The following is a 23218-nucleotide window of genomic DNA, read 5'->3' as shown; positions in this document are numbered from 1 at the left end:
CGATCGCCATTCACCGTAACGTTGCGTCCAACAGCATCTTTGAAAAAATACGGTCCAATGATTCCACCAGCGTACAAACCACACCAAACAGTGCATTTTTCGGGATGCATGGGCAGTTCTTGAACGGCTTCTGGTTGCTCTTCACCCCAAATGCGGCAATTTTGCTTATTTACGTAGCCATTCAACCAGAAATGAGCCTCATCGCTGAACAAAACACGCGCGCGAAACACATTTCGAACCGAACACTGATTTTGGTAATAAAATTCAATGATTTGCAAGCGTTGCTCGTTAGTAAGTCTATTCATGATGAAATGTCAAAGCATACTGAGCATCTTTCTCTTTGACACCATGTATGAAATCCCACGTGATCTGTCAAATACTAATGCATGAAAATCCTAACCTCAAAAAAATCACCCGTTACTTTAGTAGTACAACATAATCTAAAACAGTTCACAGCAACGTTATAAATACTTTGTTTAGGAAATTTCGTTATCTAACATAATTTCCAAGAAATCACAATTACATTTATTTGGCCTTTTGATTTTTATAGGTAAACAAAGAAATCAGTGCACCCGGCACACATTTACCGAATAATAAATATTTCATCGCAATCTGAAAAAATTACAAAAAATAATTCATTGATAGCAAAAGACACTAGGGTAGCCATTATGAGTCACAAGACTTTAAAACAGCAAAAGTAAGTGAGAGAAACGCTCCGCCTATGACAACAACATATTAATAGTCTTTTAATTCATTATTGTTTATTGGCCCAAAGAGCCGTACTGCTCAAATGCGCATCACCATGTCACTTGGGTTAAATTTTAACGCTTATCAACTGACGTGACCAGCGGCGATATCAGCAAAAGCAACAGCAACAAAACTCATGGTTCAGCAACAAAATGCCTCAGAATCAACTGTTGGCGGGCGTCTGCCAGCAACACGAGCAGGCAAAGATAACCCCAAGGCGTGAGTATATACTTATAAGTAGTACAAGTGTAACTGGGCGAAGCTTCGAGTCAGTTGGAACTCGCGCATTTAGTCAAGCCGACAATTGCCGGCAGCGCTGATAAGAAGCTTCCATGCGCGTTGATATATTTATACAGTTTTTGCAACAACATTACAAAGGTTAATATAAACAAACTGCAAATTATCTGTTATGTTCGTTTTTGTAGTACAACAAATTAGTTTAAGAATGTATGTACATAATTTATTATTTAAAGACACAATAACACGAAACTTAAAAAATACAGCATCAAATTGTTGTATATTATTATTAAAGCGCAGTACATCATTTGGGCATCTACAGTGGCTCGCTCCTAAGTAGTTTAAGACATCACGGCGAAAACCTAGTCATCTTCCTCGCTTTCTTCAGATTCGGTTTTAGGAATAACTTGTTTACCATTTGGGCGTTCGTTCGAATTTTGTTGGGATTCGTCTGCACTATCAGCTACGGCATCGTTTTCTTCACTCGTATTGTCTTCTGCACTTTGTTTGGAACTCTCTCCTGATGCTTTGCTGCTTTCAGTTTTCTCTACACTCTCTAATGATCGTTTACGTCTATCTTCAATGTAGGTCGTTTCGTTGGCTTCATCCGAATCTGCATCCATTACCTCACATCCCTGCACGTAATCTTCCAGGGAGGAATCCTTTTTAAATTCCAATACTTCATTAGACTCTCTGTTTTCATCGGAGTTTAAACTAAAGTTAAGCACGTCGTTCAAATCTTCATTGCTCTTCGGTGCAAGTCTTATGTCTCCTTTTCGTTTTAAACGCCGGATGTCCAGCTTGTTTGCTCCACTACCTTTTGCCTTAGCTTTTTCTTCTGATGAATCTTCTTCTGATGAGCTGTCGTCAGCTTTTCGTTTCCTTCGCTCTCCATCTGAACCTTTGGCGCCTTCACCACCGCTTGCACCCGGTGCACCTGCTTTGCCTTTCTCCTCGGATGAATCTTCTTCTGATGAACTATCGTCAGTTTTGCGTTTTCTGCGCGGTCCAGATTCTTTTTTACCATGACCGTCGACCGCACCTGGCTTGACTTTCTCCTCGGATGAGTCTTCTTCTGATGAAATGGAATTTGTGGTCGATTCTTCTTCTGATGAAGTGGTGTCTGTAGTCGTATCTTCCTCTGATGAATCTTTAGTCGAATCTTCTACTGACAAGTTATCATCAACTTCGCGTTTTCGACGAGCTCCGTCTGAACCTTTGGCACCTTCACCACCGCTTGCACCCGGTGCTCCTGCTTTGCCTTTCTCCTCGGATGAATCTTCTTCTGATGAACTATCATCAGCTTTTCGTTTCCTACGAGCTCCGTCTGAATCTTTTGCACCTTCGCCACCGCTTGCACCTGGTGCACCTGCCTTACCTTTCTCCTCGGATGAATCTTCTTCTGAAGAACTATCGTTAGTTTTGCGTTTACGACGCGCTCCATCTGATCCCTTTTCTCCTTCGCCATTGCTCACCCCAGGTCCACCTTTTTTGCCTTTCTCCTCAGATGAATCTTCTTCTGATGAACTATCGTCAGTTTTGCGTTTTCTACGCGGTCCACCTGATCCTTTTTTACCATGGCCGTCGCCACCACCTGGCTTGACTTTCTCCTCGGATAAATCTTCTTCTGATGAAATGGAATTTGTGGTCGATTCTTCTTCTGATGAAGTGGTGTCCGTAGTCGAATCTTCTTCTGATGAATCTTTAGTTGAATTTTCTAAGGAAAAGCTATCATTAACTTCACGTTTACGACGTGCTCCTTCTGAACCTTTGGCACCTTCACCACCGCTTGCACCTGGTGCACCTGCTTTACCTTTCTCCTCGGATGAGTCTTCTTCTGATGAACTATCATCAGCTTTTCGTTTCCTACGAGCTCCGTCTGAACCTTTTGCACCTTCGCCACCGCTTGCACCCGGTGCTCCTGCTTTGCCTTTCTCCTCGGATGAATCTTCTTCTGATGAGCTATCGTCCGCTTTGCGTTTACGACGCGCTCCATCTGATCCCTTTTCTCCTTCGCCATTGCTCACCCCAGGTCCACCTTTTTTGCCTTTCTCCTCAGATGAATCTTCTTCTGATGAACTATCGTCAGTTTTGCGTTTTCTACGCGGTCCACCTGATCTCTTTTTACCATGGCCGTCGCCACCACCTGGCTTGACTTTCTCCTCTGATGAATCTTCTTCTGATGAAATGGAATTTGTGGTCGATTCTTCTTCTGATGAAGTGGTGTCTGTAGTCGAATCTTCTTCTGATGAATCTTTAGTCGAATCTTCTACTGAAAGGTTATCATCAACTTCGCGTTTTCGACGAGCTCCGTCTGAACCTTTAGCACCTTCGCCACCGCTTGCACCTGGTGCTCCTGCTTTACCTTTCTCCTCGGATGAGTCTTCTTCTGATGAACTATCATCAGCTTTTCGTTTCCTACGAGCTCCGTCTGAATCTTTTGCACCTTCGCCACCGCTTGCACCTGCTTTGCCTTTCTCCTCGGATGAATCTTCTTCTGATGAGCTATCGTCCGCTTTGCGTTTACGACGCGCTCCATCTGATCCCTTTTCTCCTTCGCCATTGCTCACCCCAGGTCCACCTTTTTTGCCTTTCTCCTCAGATGAATCTTCTTCTGATGAACTATCGTCAGTTTTCCGTTTTCTACGCGGTCCATCTGATCTCTTTTTACCATGGCCGTCGCCACCACCTGGCTTGACTTCTTCCTCGGATGAATCTTCTTCTGATGAAATAGAATTTGTGGTCGATTCTTCTTCTGATGAAGTGGTATTTGTAGTCGATTCCTCTTCTAATGAATCTTTAGATGAATCTTCTTCTGATGAAATATCGTCAGATTTTCGTTTTCTGCGCGCTCCATCTGAGCCTTTGCCTCCTTCACCTTCACTCGCCCCAGGTGCACCTGGCCTACCTTTCTCCTCAGATGAATCTTCTTCAGATGAACTATCGTCAGATTTTCGCTTTCTACGTAATTCTTGTGCTAGCAAATCACTGCCTTCCAACTCGGAGGAATCCTCTTGTGATGAGTCTTTCTTGTCAACTTTCTGACGCTTCCTTCGAAGTTCACTATTATATGATTTTTCGAGTTGATAATAACGCTCGTAAGCATCTTCACTACCAAATTCATTACTGTCTTTATTGTGCTTGTGGTGTTTGCACAAGTCTACGTCGGGTATGGCGTCAGCGGAACGCTTTTCAAGTAACTTTGTGTCTTCTAGTGTCTCGTCCGAGCTTGCGTCAGGCGCACCAACTTCTTCTACTGAAAGAGAATTGGATTCGTCCTTATCCTTGACAGGCAGCGGTACCGCAGTGGTTAACGCGACCGCCAACAGCAGCAACGCCACCGACGGAAGTAAGCGCATCTCGAATAAACGCGTCGATGTCACTCTTCCACAGGCAATTTTATTGTCAAACCAAATCCTTTACGACTTAATTTAAGTGATTTGAAATGTTGTTCGGGTTACTCGATAAACTAATGGATTTGTTCTTGTCGCAAAACCGTTTCGTTGCAAGCGCGTTTTTGCACTGACTGCAATGCTTTTGTGTCAGTCTCATTAAGGCTATCAGTTCGGACAGCAATCAGTAGCAGTGCTCATACTAGTGACTTAATCAGTGCTTTAGTTTTACAGTCTGGCAAATAAAAAGCTTTTCATATGCTTACAAGTGCAAGTGTAGTTGCTTTTTAACTTTTATTTCGAACGTCAAGCTTGTCATACTCAACTGACAACGTTCTGTTAGTTTCTGATGAATTAATTCCCACAGAGGACGTAGCGATAAGGAACAATCTTTTGGTGTGGTTGTTTTTGTCATGGTGCGTATACTGAAGATAAACCAGTTAGAATACAATAAAGTTTGTTCTCTACCAAGGGAAGGCGTTACATGCGTGGTCGCAATGAAATGAAAATGTATGTGTAGATCTTATGAGATATAATTGTAAATATTATGAGATATAATTACTTTCATGAGTTCATATCAAATAAACATTTGTATCTAGTAGATATTTGCTAACAAATCCCTAACTTAATTCGGTTCATCACTCAGCATACAGTAATTATAATCCTACTTTAGCCAAATTATCTACTAATGATTCATTAAATCAAGAATAACGGAAATTTTTTTAGCCGGAATTCAAACTTATGACTGTATTTGCAGCAAAATAATCCTATTTTTCGTTCTAGGCGACTAAATTACTAAGACTTTCATCTAGATTAAAGACACTAAACAACTGTGTTTATGCAAAATAAAGTGCAAGATAAGCCAAAGGTCTTTTAATTCTGGAAAAAGCCACTATGTGGTGATTAAATTATCAACAGTGTTCTTAGTTACCAACGAGTCAACAACTCTTTCACTCACGAATTTTTGTTTTAAATAACCAGAATAAAAATTTTGACTCCAAATGCTGTCAACAATAATTGAAACATTTCCGAAATGTTCCCAAATTTTCATATCTTGCAATATATGGATCGCACAAGACTTGTAAAGAGAAATTTTAAAACCATAATAACTGATCACAATACGATCACTACATCTCGGCAGCGATACCATGCTGCATTATCGATGCCTTCGACGTTCATCTATTTTTAAGGGAAATGTGTAATGTTATCCGACAAATCAAGAATAATATAAGGCGATCCATTTCCTACTTTTTCAAAAAAAAGATACAAAAACTTTAAATTTAATGCGAAATGTTTTTTATTATTTCATAGAATATTCTTTTTCATTATTTTTTTAAAGATTATCTCTTTCAAATGTTGGTTGCGGCTACGTCTTAGGTCCATTCTTTACGTCCAATTTTCCATGACTCGTTCGGGCATTTCGAATGATAACTTGCGAATGACACACGTGATGTTTTGCTCGGGATTGTCCGCATAGACTTTAGACTTTACATATTCCCACAAAAAAAAGTCTAACGGTGTGATATATCACGATCTTGGTGACCAATCGACCGGCCCGCCCAAAACGTGATATTACGAGTATCTGCTCACCAAAGAGTTCTCTCAATAAAACCATTGATTGATGCGATGTGTGTGAATGGCGTCGTCTTGTTGAAACCAAATGTCTTCGAGATCATTACATTGATAGTTGCGTTCTCACTGGCATCGCTTTTGGAGAAATTTGAACCGATGATTCCACCTGCCCAAAAACCACACCAAATTTTTTTTTCTGAATTAAATGACAGCTTTTGAAACTTTTCCGGTTGCTCGTCGTACAAATGCGACAATTTTGCTTGTTTATAGACCCATTGAGACAGAAATAAGTTCTTCCATGATGAAATGTCAAAAAACACTGAACAAAAATAACATGATAGTTAGATACACTTCGGAATGAGCACCGACCACAGCCACTCTTGTGGATAATAGATAAAACTGAAAAATATGGGCGTAAGCAGATTAGCAGTAGGTTTCCTTTTATATTTCACGAAAAAATATTTGCGATTTAATTCCTTGTTTTGGCCAAAATGAATATTTTAAGTGACTGTAAACAACACAAAAACATCAAAACGTTCTGAATATGTATGTACATCAAAAGTGTCACATTTTACGGGAAAGATGTGAGTTATCGGATTCCATTAATAGGGTTGTAAAATCTCGAAAGATAAAAAGCAAACTATGCTCTCTCTGGTAACAGAACCCAAGATCGGGCTTGATCGTTTCTCATAGAATCGACATACATACGGACATATATATAATATATATGTATATAATATATTGATTCTAAGTAATTTAGGACTTTATTTATGTTTTATTCAATTCCTTAAATCTTGGTTCGATTATATCAACGCCTAAATTCAGTTAATAGCTTACTAATACCCAACATAACACCAGGATCTAGCTATTTAATCATTTCACAAAAAACAGCACGAATAGTAAACAAGCGATTACAATTTTTAATCAACAATATTTGAGTAATATTTATTTTCAGCGATTATTATAATTATATTTTGAACTACATAGGGGAAGAGATCAAATGATTAGCGCATAACTGCAGTAAATATGCGAATATGGCAACTGCAACTCAAATTCACACATATTTTATTAATATGAATTTATTACATAACTATAATTATTAGAAAATTAAATATAATTCGATGTTGATAAGAATTTTATATTTTATAAAAAATAGCACGCAATTAAATGCTAGGAATTCAATATAAGCATAGCATTTATTTAGGAAGTAATTATTGTATAAACAAGAAATATGTATATAAAGTCAACATGTGTCTAATCAAAATGGCTTTACTAAGTCATAAGAGACTTGCTTGAAAGCTCACCAAAACTGTCAGAATAATATAGACAAAACTGCAATTAACTGCACTAAGCTGTAAAAAAGATCACATTTCAAGCGAGAGCCACATGTGGCAAATCCATTTTTAATACAACATAGAACCGCAGTTCGCAGTGCATATATGTACATATGTATGTATATGGGGCGCATACAGAAAATAACGAAAATTTTAGAAATTATTGTTACACACGAAAATTGTCAAGCTCATAAAAACACACTAAGCTTAGCGGCTGATATGGTTATATGGTCCAGAGGCATGGACGATGACAACATCTGATGAGTCGACGTTACAAGTTTTCGAGAGAAAGGTTCTGCGGAAAATTAATGTTTATTTGCGCATTGGAAACGGTGAATATCGCATTCGATGGAACGATGAGCTGTATGAGATAGTCGACGACATTGAAATAGTTAAGCGAATTAAGAGGCAGCAGCTACGTTGGCTAGGTTTTGTCGTTCAAATGGATAAAAACACTCCAGCTCTGAAAGTATTCGACATAGTACCCACCAGGATAGGCAGAGGAAGAGGTACTTCATCTCTCCAATCAGCAAAAAGACAAAACGACTAACACGTTGTTGTAAACTCGGCGAAAACCGTGTAAGCGGTGTCTACGCCAATAAAAACGAAGAATATAATTTTTGAAAAAGAGATTCAACTATTGAAATTGATTTCAGACCAATTTTATGAAATTATAATTCAAATACAACCAACTAAATTTAGTTAGATTTAATCAACAAGTAATTTTTTCTCTTTAAGTGCGACCCACGACCCTCATAGTCTACTTCCATGTCAACCTAAGACACGAACTATAAGTTTGAACAGAACCTAATGTCAAACCATGCATACACTCTCATATTCATACAAACAAACATTCATATGTATAGTATGTAGACATGTCATGTACCGAAAACGTGTCACGAATTCCGAAATTTAACGTCAACAGATGTCACCAATCAATACGAAGAATATCATGCAAAGATATGCAGTTCGATGGAAGTAACATATTACAAATCACGATAAAAAAAGGTACACCAGTCAACAATGTCACCTTACAGAAAAAATGCAATAAAATTAGATGTAGGTAACTTGTGAATTTGATTTTTTGTTTGTAGATTGATATTCAATATCAGATATCTTTGGGAATCTTGTTTATCTTCTTTTACTGATATTTTCCAAGACTTGGCGTATGGTGAATATCTGGTCATTTGTTGATTTTCCGGTTTTAAAGCCACACTGATTCGATCCAATCAGTTTTTTGACGACGAGCTTTAATCGTGCACACAATACGCTCGATAGAATCTTATATGCGATGGACGATGGTCCAAGACCAAAAGTCGTGAGCTCCTTGAGCCATATGTAAAATAATCGTTTCTGCCCACTCCCAAGTGAATGGCGCTCAGAAAGCTTCTACACATGGCTTCATCCTCCATATTTGACAATTTTTCAGAAAAAAATTTAATTTAATCCGGTAACTTAGTGTAAACGGCTTCCAAAACTTTAAGCACGTTTTTCTTTAAGCGCATTTCTTATAGTTGGTAAGGCAGTTTTCTTCGAAACTGTTGAATACCGTCTTTCTCACCGACAGATATCCTAGTTATCGGCTATATGATCTAAGGAAACCAATCTTTTTCAAAATGAATCGCCAGTTCGCCATCCCGGAAACTTTCTTTCTCAAAGCCGGAAGAGCTTTTCGAAATTTTTCTTTCTTGACTCATCAAAACTGGAGATATGTATATTTGAAAATGAGGCATAACCAAAAATGTTTGCTGGACTTCCAGTTGTTTTAAATTTTTGTTGCGTTAACCAATACGAGGGCTGTCCGATAAATAACCGACCTCAACGTGAAGCTAGCGGCACATCTGAAAAAAAAGTTTCTACTTCAAATTGTGCATACTATAATAGCTACTCGCCAAAATTTCAGAAATTTATCTTGCGAAATTATCTGTTGACAGTCGTTTTTGTGAGTCTATTTCGGTGATTTCCCCAAAATGGAAAAAATTGAATATCGAGCTGTAATTAAATTTTTATTTTTGAAAGGCAATACGCCTTCACAAATAAAAGATGAGTTGAACTCTGTGTATGGTGACTCTGCACCATCGTTTACCATCGTAAAATTTTGGGCAGCTGAATTTACACGTGGTCGCAGGAGCTTGGAAGATGATGAACGTCCTGGGCGTCCAAAAACTGTAACCACTAACGATAACATCGCTAAAGTTCATCAATTGGTACTAGACGACCGCCGGATTAAAGTTAGGGAAATAGCTGAGATTATGAAGATGTCAAAAAAAACTGTTTGTCACATATTAAACCAAGATTTGGGCATGAGAAAGCTGTCCGCGCGTTGGGTGCCGCGTTTGCTTACGCTAGACCACAAACGTGCGCGCATGAACATTTCCAGCGCTCTGTAGGCTCAGTTTAGAGGCAATAAGACCGAGTTCTGGCGCCGATTGATAACTGTAGACGAAACTTGGATTCATCATTATACGCCCGAAACAAAAAAACAATCTAAACAGTGGATTGAAAAGGGGGAGAACCAGTCCCAAAAAAACCTAAAGCTGTGTATTCGGCTGGGGAAGTGATGGCGAGTGTTTTTTGGGATAGCCGTGGAATTATTTTTATCGACTATCTTGAAAAAGGAAAAACTATAACAGGAGCATACTACGCATCATTATTGGACAAACTAAAGGAAGAAATTTCGAAAAATCGGCCACATTTGCAAAAAAAGAAAGTCTTGTTCCACCAAGACAACGCACCATCTCACACCTCAACAGTCGCCATGGCAAAAAATCCTCGAATTGCGGTTCGAACTGCTTGACCATCCACCTTATTCAACGGATCTCGCCCCAAGCAATTTTTTTTTGTTTCCTCAACTTAAAACTGCATTCGGCGGGCAGAGATTTTCGTCAAATGACGAGGCAATCTCTTTCGTGAACTCGTATTTTGCAGACAAAGACGCCAAGTACTATTTGGAAGAGTTGCAGAGATGGGAGCATCGCTGGGAGAAGTGTGTGGAGTTATAAGGAGACTATGTAGAAAAATAAAAAAAAAATTTTGAAAAAGTCGCGTGCATTATGGTTAGGTCGGTTATTTATCGGACAGCCCTCGTACTTATGCAACAGTTAGCGTAAGCTTAAAGGAGGTCGTCACTGTAGTTTGTATAAAATCCAATCACATGCATGTGTACATAGTCCATTTTACCTAGATAGTTGACTACATGCAGCATAAGGTTCCTGCAATCAAAATGAGACTTTGTCGCGGCAGTGCCAGAAATCGCTTGGTGACTTTCAAATGTACAACTGGATGTTTATAAATGCACACAATAAGTACAGACTATGTACAAACAACAACTACTACTATTATAAGGAATCACACAGTCACTCACTTTCCGATCACAGCTTTATTGTGCGGTGCATGCAACTATGTATGTATAGCTTCATGTGGTATATTGGCTTTGCAGTTGTTGAATTCGATTAAGAATCCAATTTCATTGTGGCAGACAGGCTATTCAACGATTTTCCTTTACAGCGCATTCTAAACTATTCAATTTGGTAAAGCTCAAATGGCGTGACTTCTTCACGTCACTCAGACCTTAGTGAACTTTGGAATGTTGGACGCCATTGCAGACATTTTGGGGTTTTCGCTCGCTGTTGCTGCCTATTGGCAAATCGATATATTTATTCATTGTCATTCACAATTGTCATGAAGTTCTCGTTTACAGTTTTCATTGAAATTTGTAGTGGAAGAATTTTGCATGAAATTTACTTTTAATGGCATGCAAACGGCAATATTGAGGCCTGGAGTTCAAAAGCCAACTATGTACGAAGGCCAACAATGCTAAAGTTGGGTGAACTTTACGAATTGCTTCCATACGAGTATGTAGTATATAAATATATTCAATTCGTAAGCAAAAACTATTTATTTTCATTGCACCGAAAACTCAACTCAAGGAATACCAAAAGAGGGAAACAGTGATCTGATAGATTTCAGTGGTTACTATTATCTTTAACAGATGTTGATGGATGATGCATGTAAGGAAACCTTTCCTCAATTCTTTATCTCTTAATGCTTTATAACAAACGTATAGGAGAATATATATTTTGTTGCAACTTTTAGTCAAACAAGTATATAAAAATGCGTCCACTTTCTAAATTTTTTTTACAAATAAGATAAAGTTCGTGACTCCTCCTTATATCCACTATTGTGTATGGATCAACAAATGTACATATTAGCAGAATGCATTACACTAAGTAGATGAATATAAAATTTAAGTAGTTTTTCACACATGAAATGGTTAATATAACAGATGCCATTAAGAGATGCAAACCTGTTTTTTATTCTAGCAACTTATGTAAATGCAAATGCAATAGGACACAACTGCGTATACGTTACCGAAGGCGCACTAACGCAGGAAAGTGAGCAACAGTCAGCAGGGAAATTCACAAATTGCTGTAACGTTTGTATGTGTCATGTACCGCTGAAATTTTAACTTTTTTGATAAACGAATTTTATCAATTTTAAGGATGCTTACGAAAGTCTTTGCAGTTTTAAAGTGTTATCAACATGTTTCTACGAAATATATATACTATACCAAATGTAGTCAGTCAAGGAAGTGTACCAAGAAAATATTGTGAAACTTTTTGTATGACGCATTCTTACAATCTTAATTAAAGTTTAAAGTATATTATATAATATTTAATTATTTAATATTGCTTAATGGTGGATGAGAATGGTGGTCAAAAAGCTCTACCAATTATAGGCGAAATCTAACAACACTTCAGAACTAACACTCCAGAATTGGAGCGGTTGCTAGCAACTTGCGTATAATCAATCAAAATCTATCTTCGATGTGTTGCTGTGCGATAAATTTCAGGTACACTAATACTCTACACAATACAAAAGAACTTGATTTTGATCGATTAGTTTGTACTCGTATGACAAATATTCACTACAACGGTCAGATGTCGGCGTTTGGACAAATAAGCAGTTTCTTTGAGAGAAAAGGACGTCAAATCGAAATGTCCGGACGGACAAACAGACAGTCGCATAAGGCTAAATCGATACAGCTCGTCATGTTGGTCATTTAGGTATATATTTTATACCTGCGAGAGTCTCCGACGCTTTCTTTTGGGTGTTACAAACTTTGTCCTGCTTAGGGCATTAAAACCTTATAATCTAAGAGCAACTACACTTCTTTTAGAAAGCAAAATCGAAAATACTAAAAGATAATTGAAGAACTCGAACTAATCTTGACACAAATATAAGGGTGTGAAGTTTCAGCTTCATCAGGGAATATCGTGACCGATATCATTGATAAAAATTCACTGCTACACTCTCACCAAAATCCTTTGCTAGGGTGCACTCTCTGTAGGATCGTCAACATGATGAATATAACACTGTGTCTGTCAAAAAATTTAGCGAATCGCGCTCCAAAAATGAGCCGAAACCGAAAAGATCAAAACTCGCTGAATGAAGATCGTGTATGCCGAGGCTTTTAACAAAAGTATATAATATTGGGTTCAGCGGATACGCTTGTCGCAGAAGTTTATTTTGAAGGCGATAATAAATATTTGTTTTAAAATACGTAAAAAAGTAGTTTTTTTTTTTGTCAATCCGAATCAAATGTGATCATTGGTAAATCATCTTCAGCAGTGATAAAAATATACTTGTAGTTCTGGAAATGTGCTGACCAACGGATAGTGAAAGAAAAAGATATCGTTCTAAGCGAAGAATCACTTTCTACTCTGATTGCCGGACTACGACAGCACGCCTCTTGCCATCGTACACCTGCATAGCGAAGCCCGTATGCTCCCAATTAAGGAGCACAATGAACTCCTCTCCAAGGAGTTCCTGCTGGTTTGCTTTCGCAGATATTATCCCTGCAGTCACCTGCTCGGAGCGGAACTGCCTCATAGGAGCATCAAAAGGTCATTCCTGAACTACGTCGACGACATAAAACAATAATGTAACTAGCCTGACAAGCACTGACCGCCATTTACAGTGGAGCTCTTAATACCTTCACCGTCTATCTCTCAGTTACGGTAAGGTACTTGGAGGGAAACCACCACCCATTGCCGAGGAAGAGCTCGAGTTGCCGAGAGAATCGATAGTGACCCTTGCGCAGCTTCGTTCTGGATACTGTAGAAAGTTGAACTCCTACTTATCCGTAATAGACCCAGACATAACAAACATATATCCAGCGTGCAATGAGACCCCGCATGACACTTTTCTCCCGTTGTTCGGACCCCGTCGAAACAACACCTTTCCTGGCCCTATCGTTGAATGACATCTATGACAACTTATCTGAACCTTTTCACCCATATGAGGATTAGATAACCGTTATAACAACAACAACACTTCCAACCTGTCTTTGAAACCAAACTTAACGTAATGGCAAACGTTTCTCGTATTTGCTGCTTCAAAACATGGAAACCGCTATTTCTCACTTTCCTAAAACATATTTATTTGAGGATCTTGAATTTAGCATTTGTTCATAGTATGCAATTTTATCGACTATTTTCTTATATTGACTACGTAAAGCTTCAACGATTATCCTTTTCTCATCTATCGCCTCCTCAGTTCGATCATAATCAACCATCAGTGAGGGCTTCGACAATATACCGCCTTGAAACGTGCACTCCTTGATTTCTTTACGGATTTGTGCGCGTATCTGCTTCTGTTTATAAACATTGCGTCGGGCAATTTGCGATTGCCTCAATAATTCGCGGAAGGTCATTTTCTGCACACTCAACCTGTTGCGCAGCATCAGTATGCGCTCCCTCAGATGCGAGCTAATGTGAACGTCGAGTTGTTGCTGGGTGCGAGCTTTAGCCAGCTCCGAGTCGCGTTCTGCGATGGTAATGAGGAACACCAAAATTTAATACAAATCAAAATAAACTGTAAATTATACTTGTGGTACACACCATCATTTTTCTTGAACAATTGTATGACATCGTTTTGCAGATTCTCGAATTGAAATAATTTTAGACCATTGCCGATGTTTTGTATTTGATTGAGGCGCTAAAAGAATTAAGTATACTACAAGCAAAGCTTAGATATACAATTATTTTCTTTTTACTGTTTGCAGATCAGTGAATAAGTGCTGCTTTTTGATTAAGATAAGTCGAACTTTAGACAGTTCCCTGCGCGCCAGTGCCATTTTCTTCAAAAATATAGATATAATCTGAAAAATTAAAGTCTTGCAATGCACTTTATTTAAACCCACTACCAGTGCGTCAGCTTACTCTGGAGCGTTCCTCATTTTCCGCGCTATCGAAGACATTTAAATCGATCTCACCCTCGTTCATGTTGTCCCTTCTTTGTTTTTGTAGTATCACGCGGTAAGCAAGCGCCTCAAACTCGCTAATCTTCTCACTCACTTTACACTGTTTTTCCTCGAATATCTCATGCAATTTGTCAATTTTGGTTTTGGTCACACGTTCAAGTTCCTCCTCTTTGCCCAATACTTCGTTGTATTTTTGTAAAAAAGAGTGATATTTTCCCATTTGAAATTCCAGATTTTCGACAGAATCCTCTGTTATTGCGCGATACATATGCTTACGCTTATGATGATCGACGACTTTGCGATTGAGATATAAACGCACGCTCTGCTCCATTTCGAGTGTTCGCACTTTTCCATTAATTTCATCCATTAACCGACGCTTGTCGACGGATTTGCGCAATATCTCTTGCGGATCCTTATATTGAGTTGCTTTGGCAACTATTTGAAATAGATCTTCAATGAAAGCAGCAACGATTTCTTCATTTTGCCGGCGTGTATCCTCCACTATGAGCTGTTCGATATCCTGCACGTCTACAGCTTGCATGATTTTCTGTATATAATCCAAATCGAATAGTGCCTTGTCGACTTCTTCAGGTTCTTCTGAAACCTCATGTCCCAGTAGTTGTAGTAATTCACTATCTTCGGTAATATCGAATGGTTCGTAACCTTCGTCTTCCTCTTCGTAAGACTCTTCGATCTCCATATATTCATATTCATCCTCTTTATCGGATTCTATTATGTCTAAGCCGGTTAGTGGATCGACAAATTTACCCGATAATGTCATATCCATCGTTTTCTCTTCCACTTGTTCGATAATAGATTCGGTGGACTCGGAAGAAATTTCATCGATATTTGGTAAACCCGTAAATTTATCCAAAAAACTCATTCGCAGCGTATGTTCTAACTGCACCAAGTGCTCATCATAGTTCAAAAAATCTTCACATTCGTAATCTTCATCGTCGAATGACTGTATAGTAGTTCTGATTTGGAAACCAGCGCGATTAAGCTCATCAGTGGTAATTTTTGAAGCGCGGAACGAATGTCTACCAGCCCGACTTGAACTGCGGGACCTTCGGTTCTTTGCATCTTGCTGCGAGTCATGCGATCTGTGTAGATCAGCATTCTGTGTTTCAAAATGTGGCTCGGACTCAGTATTATCGTACTCTTCAGCGTAGTCGCTTTCTTGATCCATTTTGCCAAAATTTTAGAAAAGCGAAATGTGTAAAAAATTAAAAAAAAAAAATATAAAAATGTTTATAAAACGGTACAAAAAGTATAAAAAAATATAAAAAAAAGCTACCAAACAATATCAAACGACAGTCGGTAAAAGACTGAATTTTATTGCCATCAAATTTGATTTGAGAGAATTTGTGAACTACTTTAAAAAGAAAAAGAAAAATTTTGTGAGTTTTGCAAACCTTGTAGGCTATAAATAACGCCTCGGTACAATCAGAACAAAAATTATTTTAGTAATCTTCTTCGGTTTCCAACATAATTTTATGGATTGTGGTATAAGTCCTTGTCCGTATTTGAATTCAGGTACATTCCAGTTAGGTATACCCATCCATTGAAAAAAAAGAGTGATCTCCTTCGAATGAGAGTTTCTCAAATTACTAGCAGAATAAAATATTTAAATCTCTTTCCCCTTAATATAATTTAAGCACTTCTGATGACTAAAGCTTAAGTCAGGTGACAGAATTTGCAACAATATTTTCGGTAATATTCCTTTTAGGACCAGACCATCCCTAATTTTTTTGCTTATTCGCTGATATTTTCTGTATGAGTTAAACAAAGTGAAATTTTCGTTTACTCATTCCGCTTTGATTTATTAAGATCCCGAAAAAAAAATAGTGGAACAAAAGTAATTGCCAAAAAATATTCAAAATCGAAAACTGCTAGATCTACAGTTTAGCCAATTTTTCCTCATTACTTGTCATCTCGGTTAAGTATAACTGCTGTTGCTCTTCTTCGCTATCGCTTAATCTTAGATCTGTCAATGATGTCACCAACGGCTCCCGTTCTAAATAGTCATATGATTGCGTATTTGAATTAATCGAATCATCCGAATCTATAGACAGCTCAGCTGGGTCTACAATTGCATAGCGCCAATCTTTCTTTGTTTGGCTACCATCACTTTTAACATTTATCGTCGCATTTTCATGTCTTTTCGATTTTGAAAGCGATGAACCACGCGACGATGTGTCACTTGGAGATGACTCCTCTATGCTGCTCTGTTCGTTATCATCAAGTTTTGTATAGTCGGTGATTTTCAAAATAACCGAGCCATTTATTGTGCGCGTCTGATTCGTTGAACGCTCTTGTTCGGTTTGTGTTGATTTATTTATGAGCGGTTGGCGACTGTATTTTCTCCTACTTCTTCGCCTCTCACGTGACTGTGACATTTTGCTTTGGTGTCCTGTAGATTTTGTCGTGTTTTTAAAATTTCGAAAGATTTTTTGTTAAACATTTTTATAGTTTATTTCGACGTGATGTTTACTTTCTCTTCATTGTGACACTTTCTTCTTATTGAAGTAACGCTGGTTCACTATAGTACGATATATGTATTATGACTACGTTCGGTTTGTTTACACAATTCAATAATATTGATTTAAAATGTTTTGCATAAAATTGCTTATCCGACAAGAAAAATGAATATTTGATATCTAATCGTAAACTTTATGTTTCTTTATCTTATTATCAGACATTCAGTGCCCAAGGTCCAATCAAAGAAAACTGTTGAAAGCAAGAATAGAATCAGTGCTTCTTAATTAATTGAGCTTTAGTTTAGACGAAACACCGAGTGGAAACCGTCTCGTTAACTCAACATCCAAATAGCCAAATCATAAAATTTCTCTAAAACATCTTTAGAAACCATTCATATTTTGCTATAAATGTATTCTCGCTCTCTACCTTTAATCGACCTAAAAATATATCCCAGAAAATTTCACAAAAGGGTCTTAAGTGACATTTCGTGAATTCTATACTCACGAAACATTTCAATATTCAAATTTGCATCGAATCAGTTAGTGAACCTCTGATGCAAGCACTTTCCTCTAAACGGCTGACCATATACCCACAATAATACCGATAAGCCTTCGATAGTCTTTTGCTTTGCCTCATATCAAAAGTTTGGCTTAAGGCCAAGAAACTACCACACCTTAGGAACCCTGGACTCAAACCAGTTCCCTATACCGACAATAGAAATACTATAAGGCGTATGTCTACAGAAAAGATAATATCTTTCAATCCATATGTTTTTAATGATATAGAGTATTTTGGTCACAAAGTCTTGACATTAAAAAAAAAAACAAGAAATAACTTAAACTTCGACTGCTCTTTCACTTCCTTCACAGGTATGTGCCACCTGAAAATCTGGCCAACGGTTTCTAAATTCTTTCTAGCCACGAAGCCTGACATTTCAAAATATCTTGTATGAAGATTACGCAGACATGATTTTAATCCATGAATTTGTATACTATAACGGTCCGGCAGGCACGTAGCCAGGGGGGGGGCTAGAGGGCTGAAGCCCCCCCCCCGAAATAAGGAAATTTTTTTAATAAATCGCAACTACACTAGACGGTGACTGAAAACTTATCAAAAGTCATACTTAAGCGTTGTACAGATCTCCATCTTGATATGGCGAAGTTGGTTGGACAGGGATATGACGGAGCAGCAAACATGTCAGGGCATTTAAGTGGAGTGCAAACCAGGATAAGACAACTGTATCCAAAAGCACGATATGTTCATTGCGCTAGTCACCGATTGAACCTTGCGCTTTCTAATACTATGTCATTACCTTCAATACGGAACTGCCTTGGTATTGTCAATGAAATAGGAAATTTATTTAGAAACCATTCAAATGCAAACACAACTTTCCAGGACGTTATACAGAAGCACGCACCAGAAAGCAAAAAAAGACGACTTGTTCGCCTTTGTGAAACAAGGTTTATAGAAAGGCATGAAAGCATTATAAGCTTTGTGGAGCTTTTCAAATTCATTGTACTAAGTTTGGAAATAATTTCGAGTAAGACATGGTCCATTTCGTCTAAAGCATCAGCCTTCTTAGCAGCGGTAGAGAAAAGCGATTTTTTGCTTAGTCTATTCGTCTGTGAGCAATTGTTCAGCTTAACGCTGCCACTGTCTGTGCAACTCCAAGAAAAATCTATGGATTTTGTATCAGCAAAGAGAAACAGCGGATGGTTTTTTCAACGATATTTGCCAAATAGCATCACAAATGTCTAAAGATTTGAAATGAGGATATACTCTCGTCATTTCAAATTCTACTCCCATGTTTTGCTGCAATTGATAATGCCGAAGAATTAAAAAAATTAACTATTTACTTCGAGGAGCAAATATCAATGACAGCATTAAAATCAGAGTATCGATTGTGGTGTGCCAGCTTATCAACAATAGATCCAACCATAGAAGTGTTAAAATTACTGCAACATTGCGATGCAACGTATTTTAAAAATATTCACTACCTGCTTACAATTTTACCAACTCTTCCAGTGACGACCGCTTCTTTCGAAAGAACTTCTTAAACCTTAAAAAGAATAAAAACTTTACCACGCAGTGTGATGGGCAATGAGCGGCTGAGTGCACTTGCTGTTAATGCAGTGCACTGGGATATTAAAATAGATCCAGATGAAGTAATTAATGATATGGCAATAATACTTTTTTAAGTTACAACTAACAAATCATTTAAGTAATATGTATATGAATTTATATTGTTTTTTTTTTTAATAAACAGAAAATTTAAAGTTTATATATGTTTTTACTTCAGCCCCCCCCCGAAATGAAAAGCTGGCTACGGGCCTGCGGTCCGGTATCGACGGTTCCGAAAATCGAACAAATTTTTGAGGAGAAAAAATTATTACCAAAATTTTACATAAGTAGATATCTCGAAAGCTAAGGGCATATACAAAAGGGACAGACAGACGGAAATGCCTAAATTGTTTCAGCTTGTCCTGCTGCTCATTTATATATGTACATATGTATATAATTTATGGTATCTATAACGTTTCTTTTTGCGTGTTACATACATATGTACGTACTTCGTGGCAAACTCAATTACCTTGGATAAAAATACATACATACATTAAAATGAAACATTACTTTTTTATTAAATGTGCATGATCCAACTTTATTGGCGTAGATACCGCTTACGTGGCTATAGCCGAAACACTAACATATTTACCTACACACAAATATTACTTATATCGGTATTCTGCGTGAGACGATTGTCTGATGTCTCTAATAGTGACTATTGTAATTTAGTGAATATTCATAACGTACATAAGTATGTATGTATATAATAATAAATAAAACCAATAACATTGCGTTTCCTTATCGACTTACCTGTAACACGCTTGAACGTGTTTTGGCAAGCAGCTACGAACATAAACGAACCACAAACGACGCACAATCATTTATCAATTTGCAAAATACATACATACATATATAACAAAAAAGCTCATATCATTTAATAACATAATTTTTTGTTAACACAAATATTTTAAAACACAATTCACACATTTTTTTCCACTTTTCCACAAAAGATTGGCAAATTTCATATGCAAACCGTAAAATTTGCTCTCACTCACGTAGCGATGCACAATTTGAGAGTTTTTGCTGCACACGCGATATTTACAGGCATTACACAATTAATTACTTAAATATATTATTTTCACTTTACACTTTTGATTTCAGAATATTAAATTATATATTAACTGGAATTTTAGAGAAAACACTAACTTAATTGTTTTGATTTGCTTGTTCACAGCAATTTATTCACTTAACCGCGAATGTAAACAAAAGCGCAAGGCTGCATTCCTTGATGTTATATTTTAATACAGGGCGACTCCAATAAAATATAATGAAAATTAACAATTAATTAAAATTAATGTATTTTTTATTTTCTTTTACACAAAAAGGGTTATAAGTATACATATTTACCTATATAAAATATTTCGTATAATTATTAAGGACCAGACTATCGAAGATACGCAAATAACTTACAAGAAAAGTAAACAAAGTCAAAACGTCCGTTTTCTCCAAAAGTACCAAAAACCACAGAACTTGTAGTTAAGTTTAAGGCACTAGTTTAAACCGATATTCAATAGTATTTGATAAGTTTGCGAATGAGATTGCACGCTACTATCTCCTCTACATGTGGAGAGCCCTAAATTATGTTAAAGCCATTAGACTCATCGGCCATATTTGTCTAAATTTTAAACGCTCGAGCGAAAGTCAACGGCCCACAGCCGAGTATGCAAGCAATATAACCTACCATTTGGCGCAGTCAAGTGGAAGTATCGAATTGGCGGCGCAATTGCTATGGGCTCTACAAACAAAAAGCGTGTATATATACACACACACCTATGTGCTTACACACACACGTATATTATGTATAATATAGCTGCTAGAGACGATATTGAACTGGCTTTAAAATTGTTGAATTATGCATGAAACTCTAGCTACTACCAAATTGCTTGTTTTCGTAAATTTTCTAAATACAAAATACGCTATGTTGTAGTTGTTTTAAGAACACACTTATTATGTGCCAGTAATTGCTTGGCTGCACGTGATGGCTTACGCCGATAGGCAGTGCCTTGGCGACACCGATACCTACTACAAAGACAACAGCTGTTGGTAAAAAATTTAAGAAAAAAAATTTAGTTTAAATTTAAGAAAAAAAATTTAGTTTTGAAATTTGATTCTTTGAATATTTTAATTACTGCACAGGGTTTTCTGCTAAAATTTTTTTGAACGTACTTATTTTAAATATTTGCACAAAGCTTGAAAATGATATAAATAAAAGCATCAGTATTAATATAGTAAACATTAAGTCCAACTGCATATACCGTTATAAAAATTAATAAGCACAAATATTTAATATTTCTGTACAGTATAGATTGTAAACTTATATCTCCACCATGCACATGCTAATGACATAAGACTTTAATTATCATTTAGACTTTGTTTGCCTATATACTATACATACATATATAATTAATTGCTTATTTAGCCAATAGGAATGCAAATGGAATAATTAATTGTCATTATTCATACAACTATTAATCTTAGCGTAAAATTACTATCCACGTTTTGTAAAAAATTTTTGTGGGTTAAATCATTGAAGAGAAAATTTGTGACACATACAAATACAATGAAGAGGCACAATGACAATGTAAGAGATGTCAATGGTGTTACTGGTAAAAAATTTAATTGCTTGGCAACCAGTTCTTATTGTCTCATTATTTATAATTTGAATAACAAAGCTCGTAAATCATTTATTATAAGTAAATACGAAAGTGTCAGTACTGTTGTGAGTATTTGGCCCTACATTCGAAACGGAGCTTAAGGAAATAATATATAAATAGTTAAGTTTCGGTTGTGATCAATTTTTTTAAGGAAGTAATATTAATTATAATCATAAGTACATTTGTACTTGAAATGCTGTTCTAAAACTCTCTCTCTTTGTAGTTCACACCTGTCTCTATTTCCGTATTTATCAGATACTTAATATCGATTAACCTTGTCTATTAGATAACAGATAGATAACAGAATTGTCATTGCAGAATATTTTCCATTCCTGTTTTAGAGTTTTAGAGCTCTTAAAATGCGATTGCTGCGCATACACAAATACAATGCCCACTCGAGATAACGGGACACAGATAACACTAAGTTAGGTCTTTTTTTATAAGTGACGTAAGTGCAGACTGAAAGTCGCGATAGTAAAAAAATGCCAAAAGAAAGCAGTTACATATATGTATACATATACTATATAATGTTATATAATGTTTAAATATATTATTGCCTTTAATAAATTTGTGGTATCTCCTTAATATGAGTTTAAGGCCTCAGTATACTGTTTGAAATAAGTAGCTTGTAATACCTTAGTTCTTTATCCTTAAAATTTTAACTTTATTTTAACTTTAAGTAAAATTTCTTCAATTGACTCAAAGCAGTTTCCCCGGAGCGATCGTTTGAGTTTGCTGAACAGTCAGAAGTCACACGGAGCTAAATCAGGCGACTACGATGGTTGCGGCATTCTATTGGTACAAAATTTAGCGAAAAACTCACGAAGAGTCAATGCAGTATGTGACGGTGTATTATATGGTGACGCATAACACACAAACAGTATTCCTTGTCGACTGTTTGGCTGGTCGGAAGGAATTCGGAGTGAACCACAACTCAATAATCGAAGAAAACTGTCAACATAACCTTGATTATTGACCGTCTTTGGCGTGGTTTTTTCAGCTTCGGCTCAACTTTGCCACGATTTTCGGCCGATTGATCGTCTGTTTCCGGGTCATAAGCATAGATCCAAATTTCATCGCCAGTAGTAATACGCCAGACGTTAACGCTACTGATATTCTACCAAACCTTAAAAAAATATTTCGGCGAATGGACTTAAAAAGTCTAACTATCTATGAAGCGAGAAAAATTTTTTTTTTAATTGATAATAAGAAAAAAATCGAAAATCGCTAGGCGGAGGACCATCCCGTAACGTTTAGAGATTTTTAAGAGGTTTTTAGCAACTAATTTTTCAGAGAGCGGAAAAACCAATGATTTTGGCTTGACCTACCCTAATATATATCTTTTATATGTATATATAATGCATATGAGTGAACATGAAATATTTCATTAATTGAAAAGAAAATCATTCTGTT

General features: G+C 37.0%; 3 protein-coding genes across 12 annotated transcripts in view; all 3 read right to left on the bottom strand.

The window, feature by feature from the left end:
- LOC105223364 (VID27-like protein) overlaps positions 1 to 20321 on the bottom strand; it is a 50954-nt gene extending 30633 nt beyond the window's left edge. Inside the window, exon 1 of the mRNA XM_049453245.1 lies at positions 19902 to 20321. The gene's annotated coding sequence lies outside the window, so the exon portion shown is untranslated. The remainder of the gene's footprint in view (positions 1 to 19901) is intronic.
- LOC105223373 (uncharacterized protein DDB_G0286299) lies at positions 1186 to 4562 on the bottom strand. 10 transcript variants are annotated; one of them, XM_049453220.1, is made up of 4 exons: positions 3674 to 4544; positions 2897 to 3130; positions 2327 to 2779; positions 1186 to 2209 (listed from the first exon to the last, which is right to left on the bottom strand). In XM_049453220.1, exons 1-4 carry the CDS (start codon positions 4341 to 4343, stop codon positions 1347 to 1349), a joined length of 2220 nt encoding a protein of 739 aa, XP_049309177.1. In that variant the 5' UTR covers positions 4344 to 4544; the 3' UTR covers positions 1186 to 1346. The 10 variants fall into 10 exon arrangements, with proteins under 10 accessions (XP_049309177.1, XP_049309178.1, XP_049309180.1 ...); XM_049453221.1 differs by having other exon boundaries at positions 2327 to 2788; positions 3023 to 3130; positions 3674 to 4543; XM_049453223.1 differs by having other exon boundaries at positions 1186 to 2353; positions 2789 to 3130; positions 3674 to 4562.
- Positions 13700 to 15875, bottom strand: LOC105223363 (uncharacterized). The gene is made up of 4 exons (XM_011201080.3): positions 14506 to 15875; positions 14340 to 14444; positions 14185 to 14281; positions 13700 to 14110 (listed from the first exon to the last, which is right to left on the bottom strand). Exons 1-4 carry the CDS (start codon positions 15733 to 15735, stop codon positions 13704 to 13706), a joined length of 1839 nt encoding a protein of 612 aa, XP_011199382.2. The 5' UTR covers positions 15736 to 15875; the 3' UTR covers positions 13700 to 13703.
- Positions 20322 to 23218: the final 2897 nt, after the last annotated feature.

This window comes from Bactrocera dorsalis, chromosome 3 (genome assembly GCF_023373825.1).
Source record: "Bactrocera dorsalis isolate Fly_Bdor chromosome 3, ASM2337382v1, whole genome shotgun sequence".
Classification (NCBI taxonomy): Eukaryota; Metazoa; Arthropoda; class Insecta; order Diptera; family Tephritidae; genus Bactrocera; species Bactrocera dorsalis.
The sequence above is the reverse complement of the archived record's forward strand: the minus strand, read 5'-3'. Positions and strand labels throughout refer to the sequence as shown.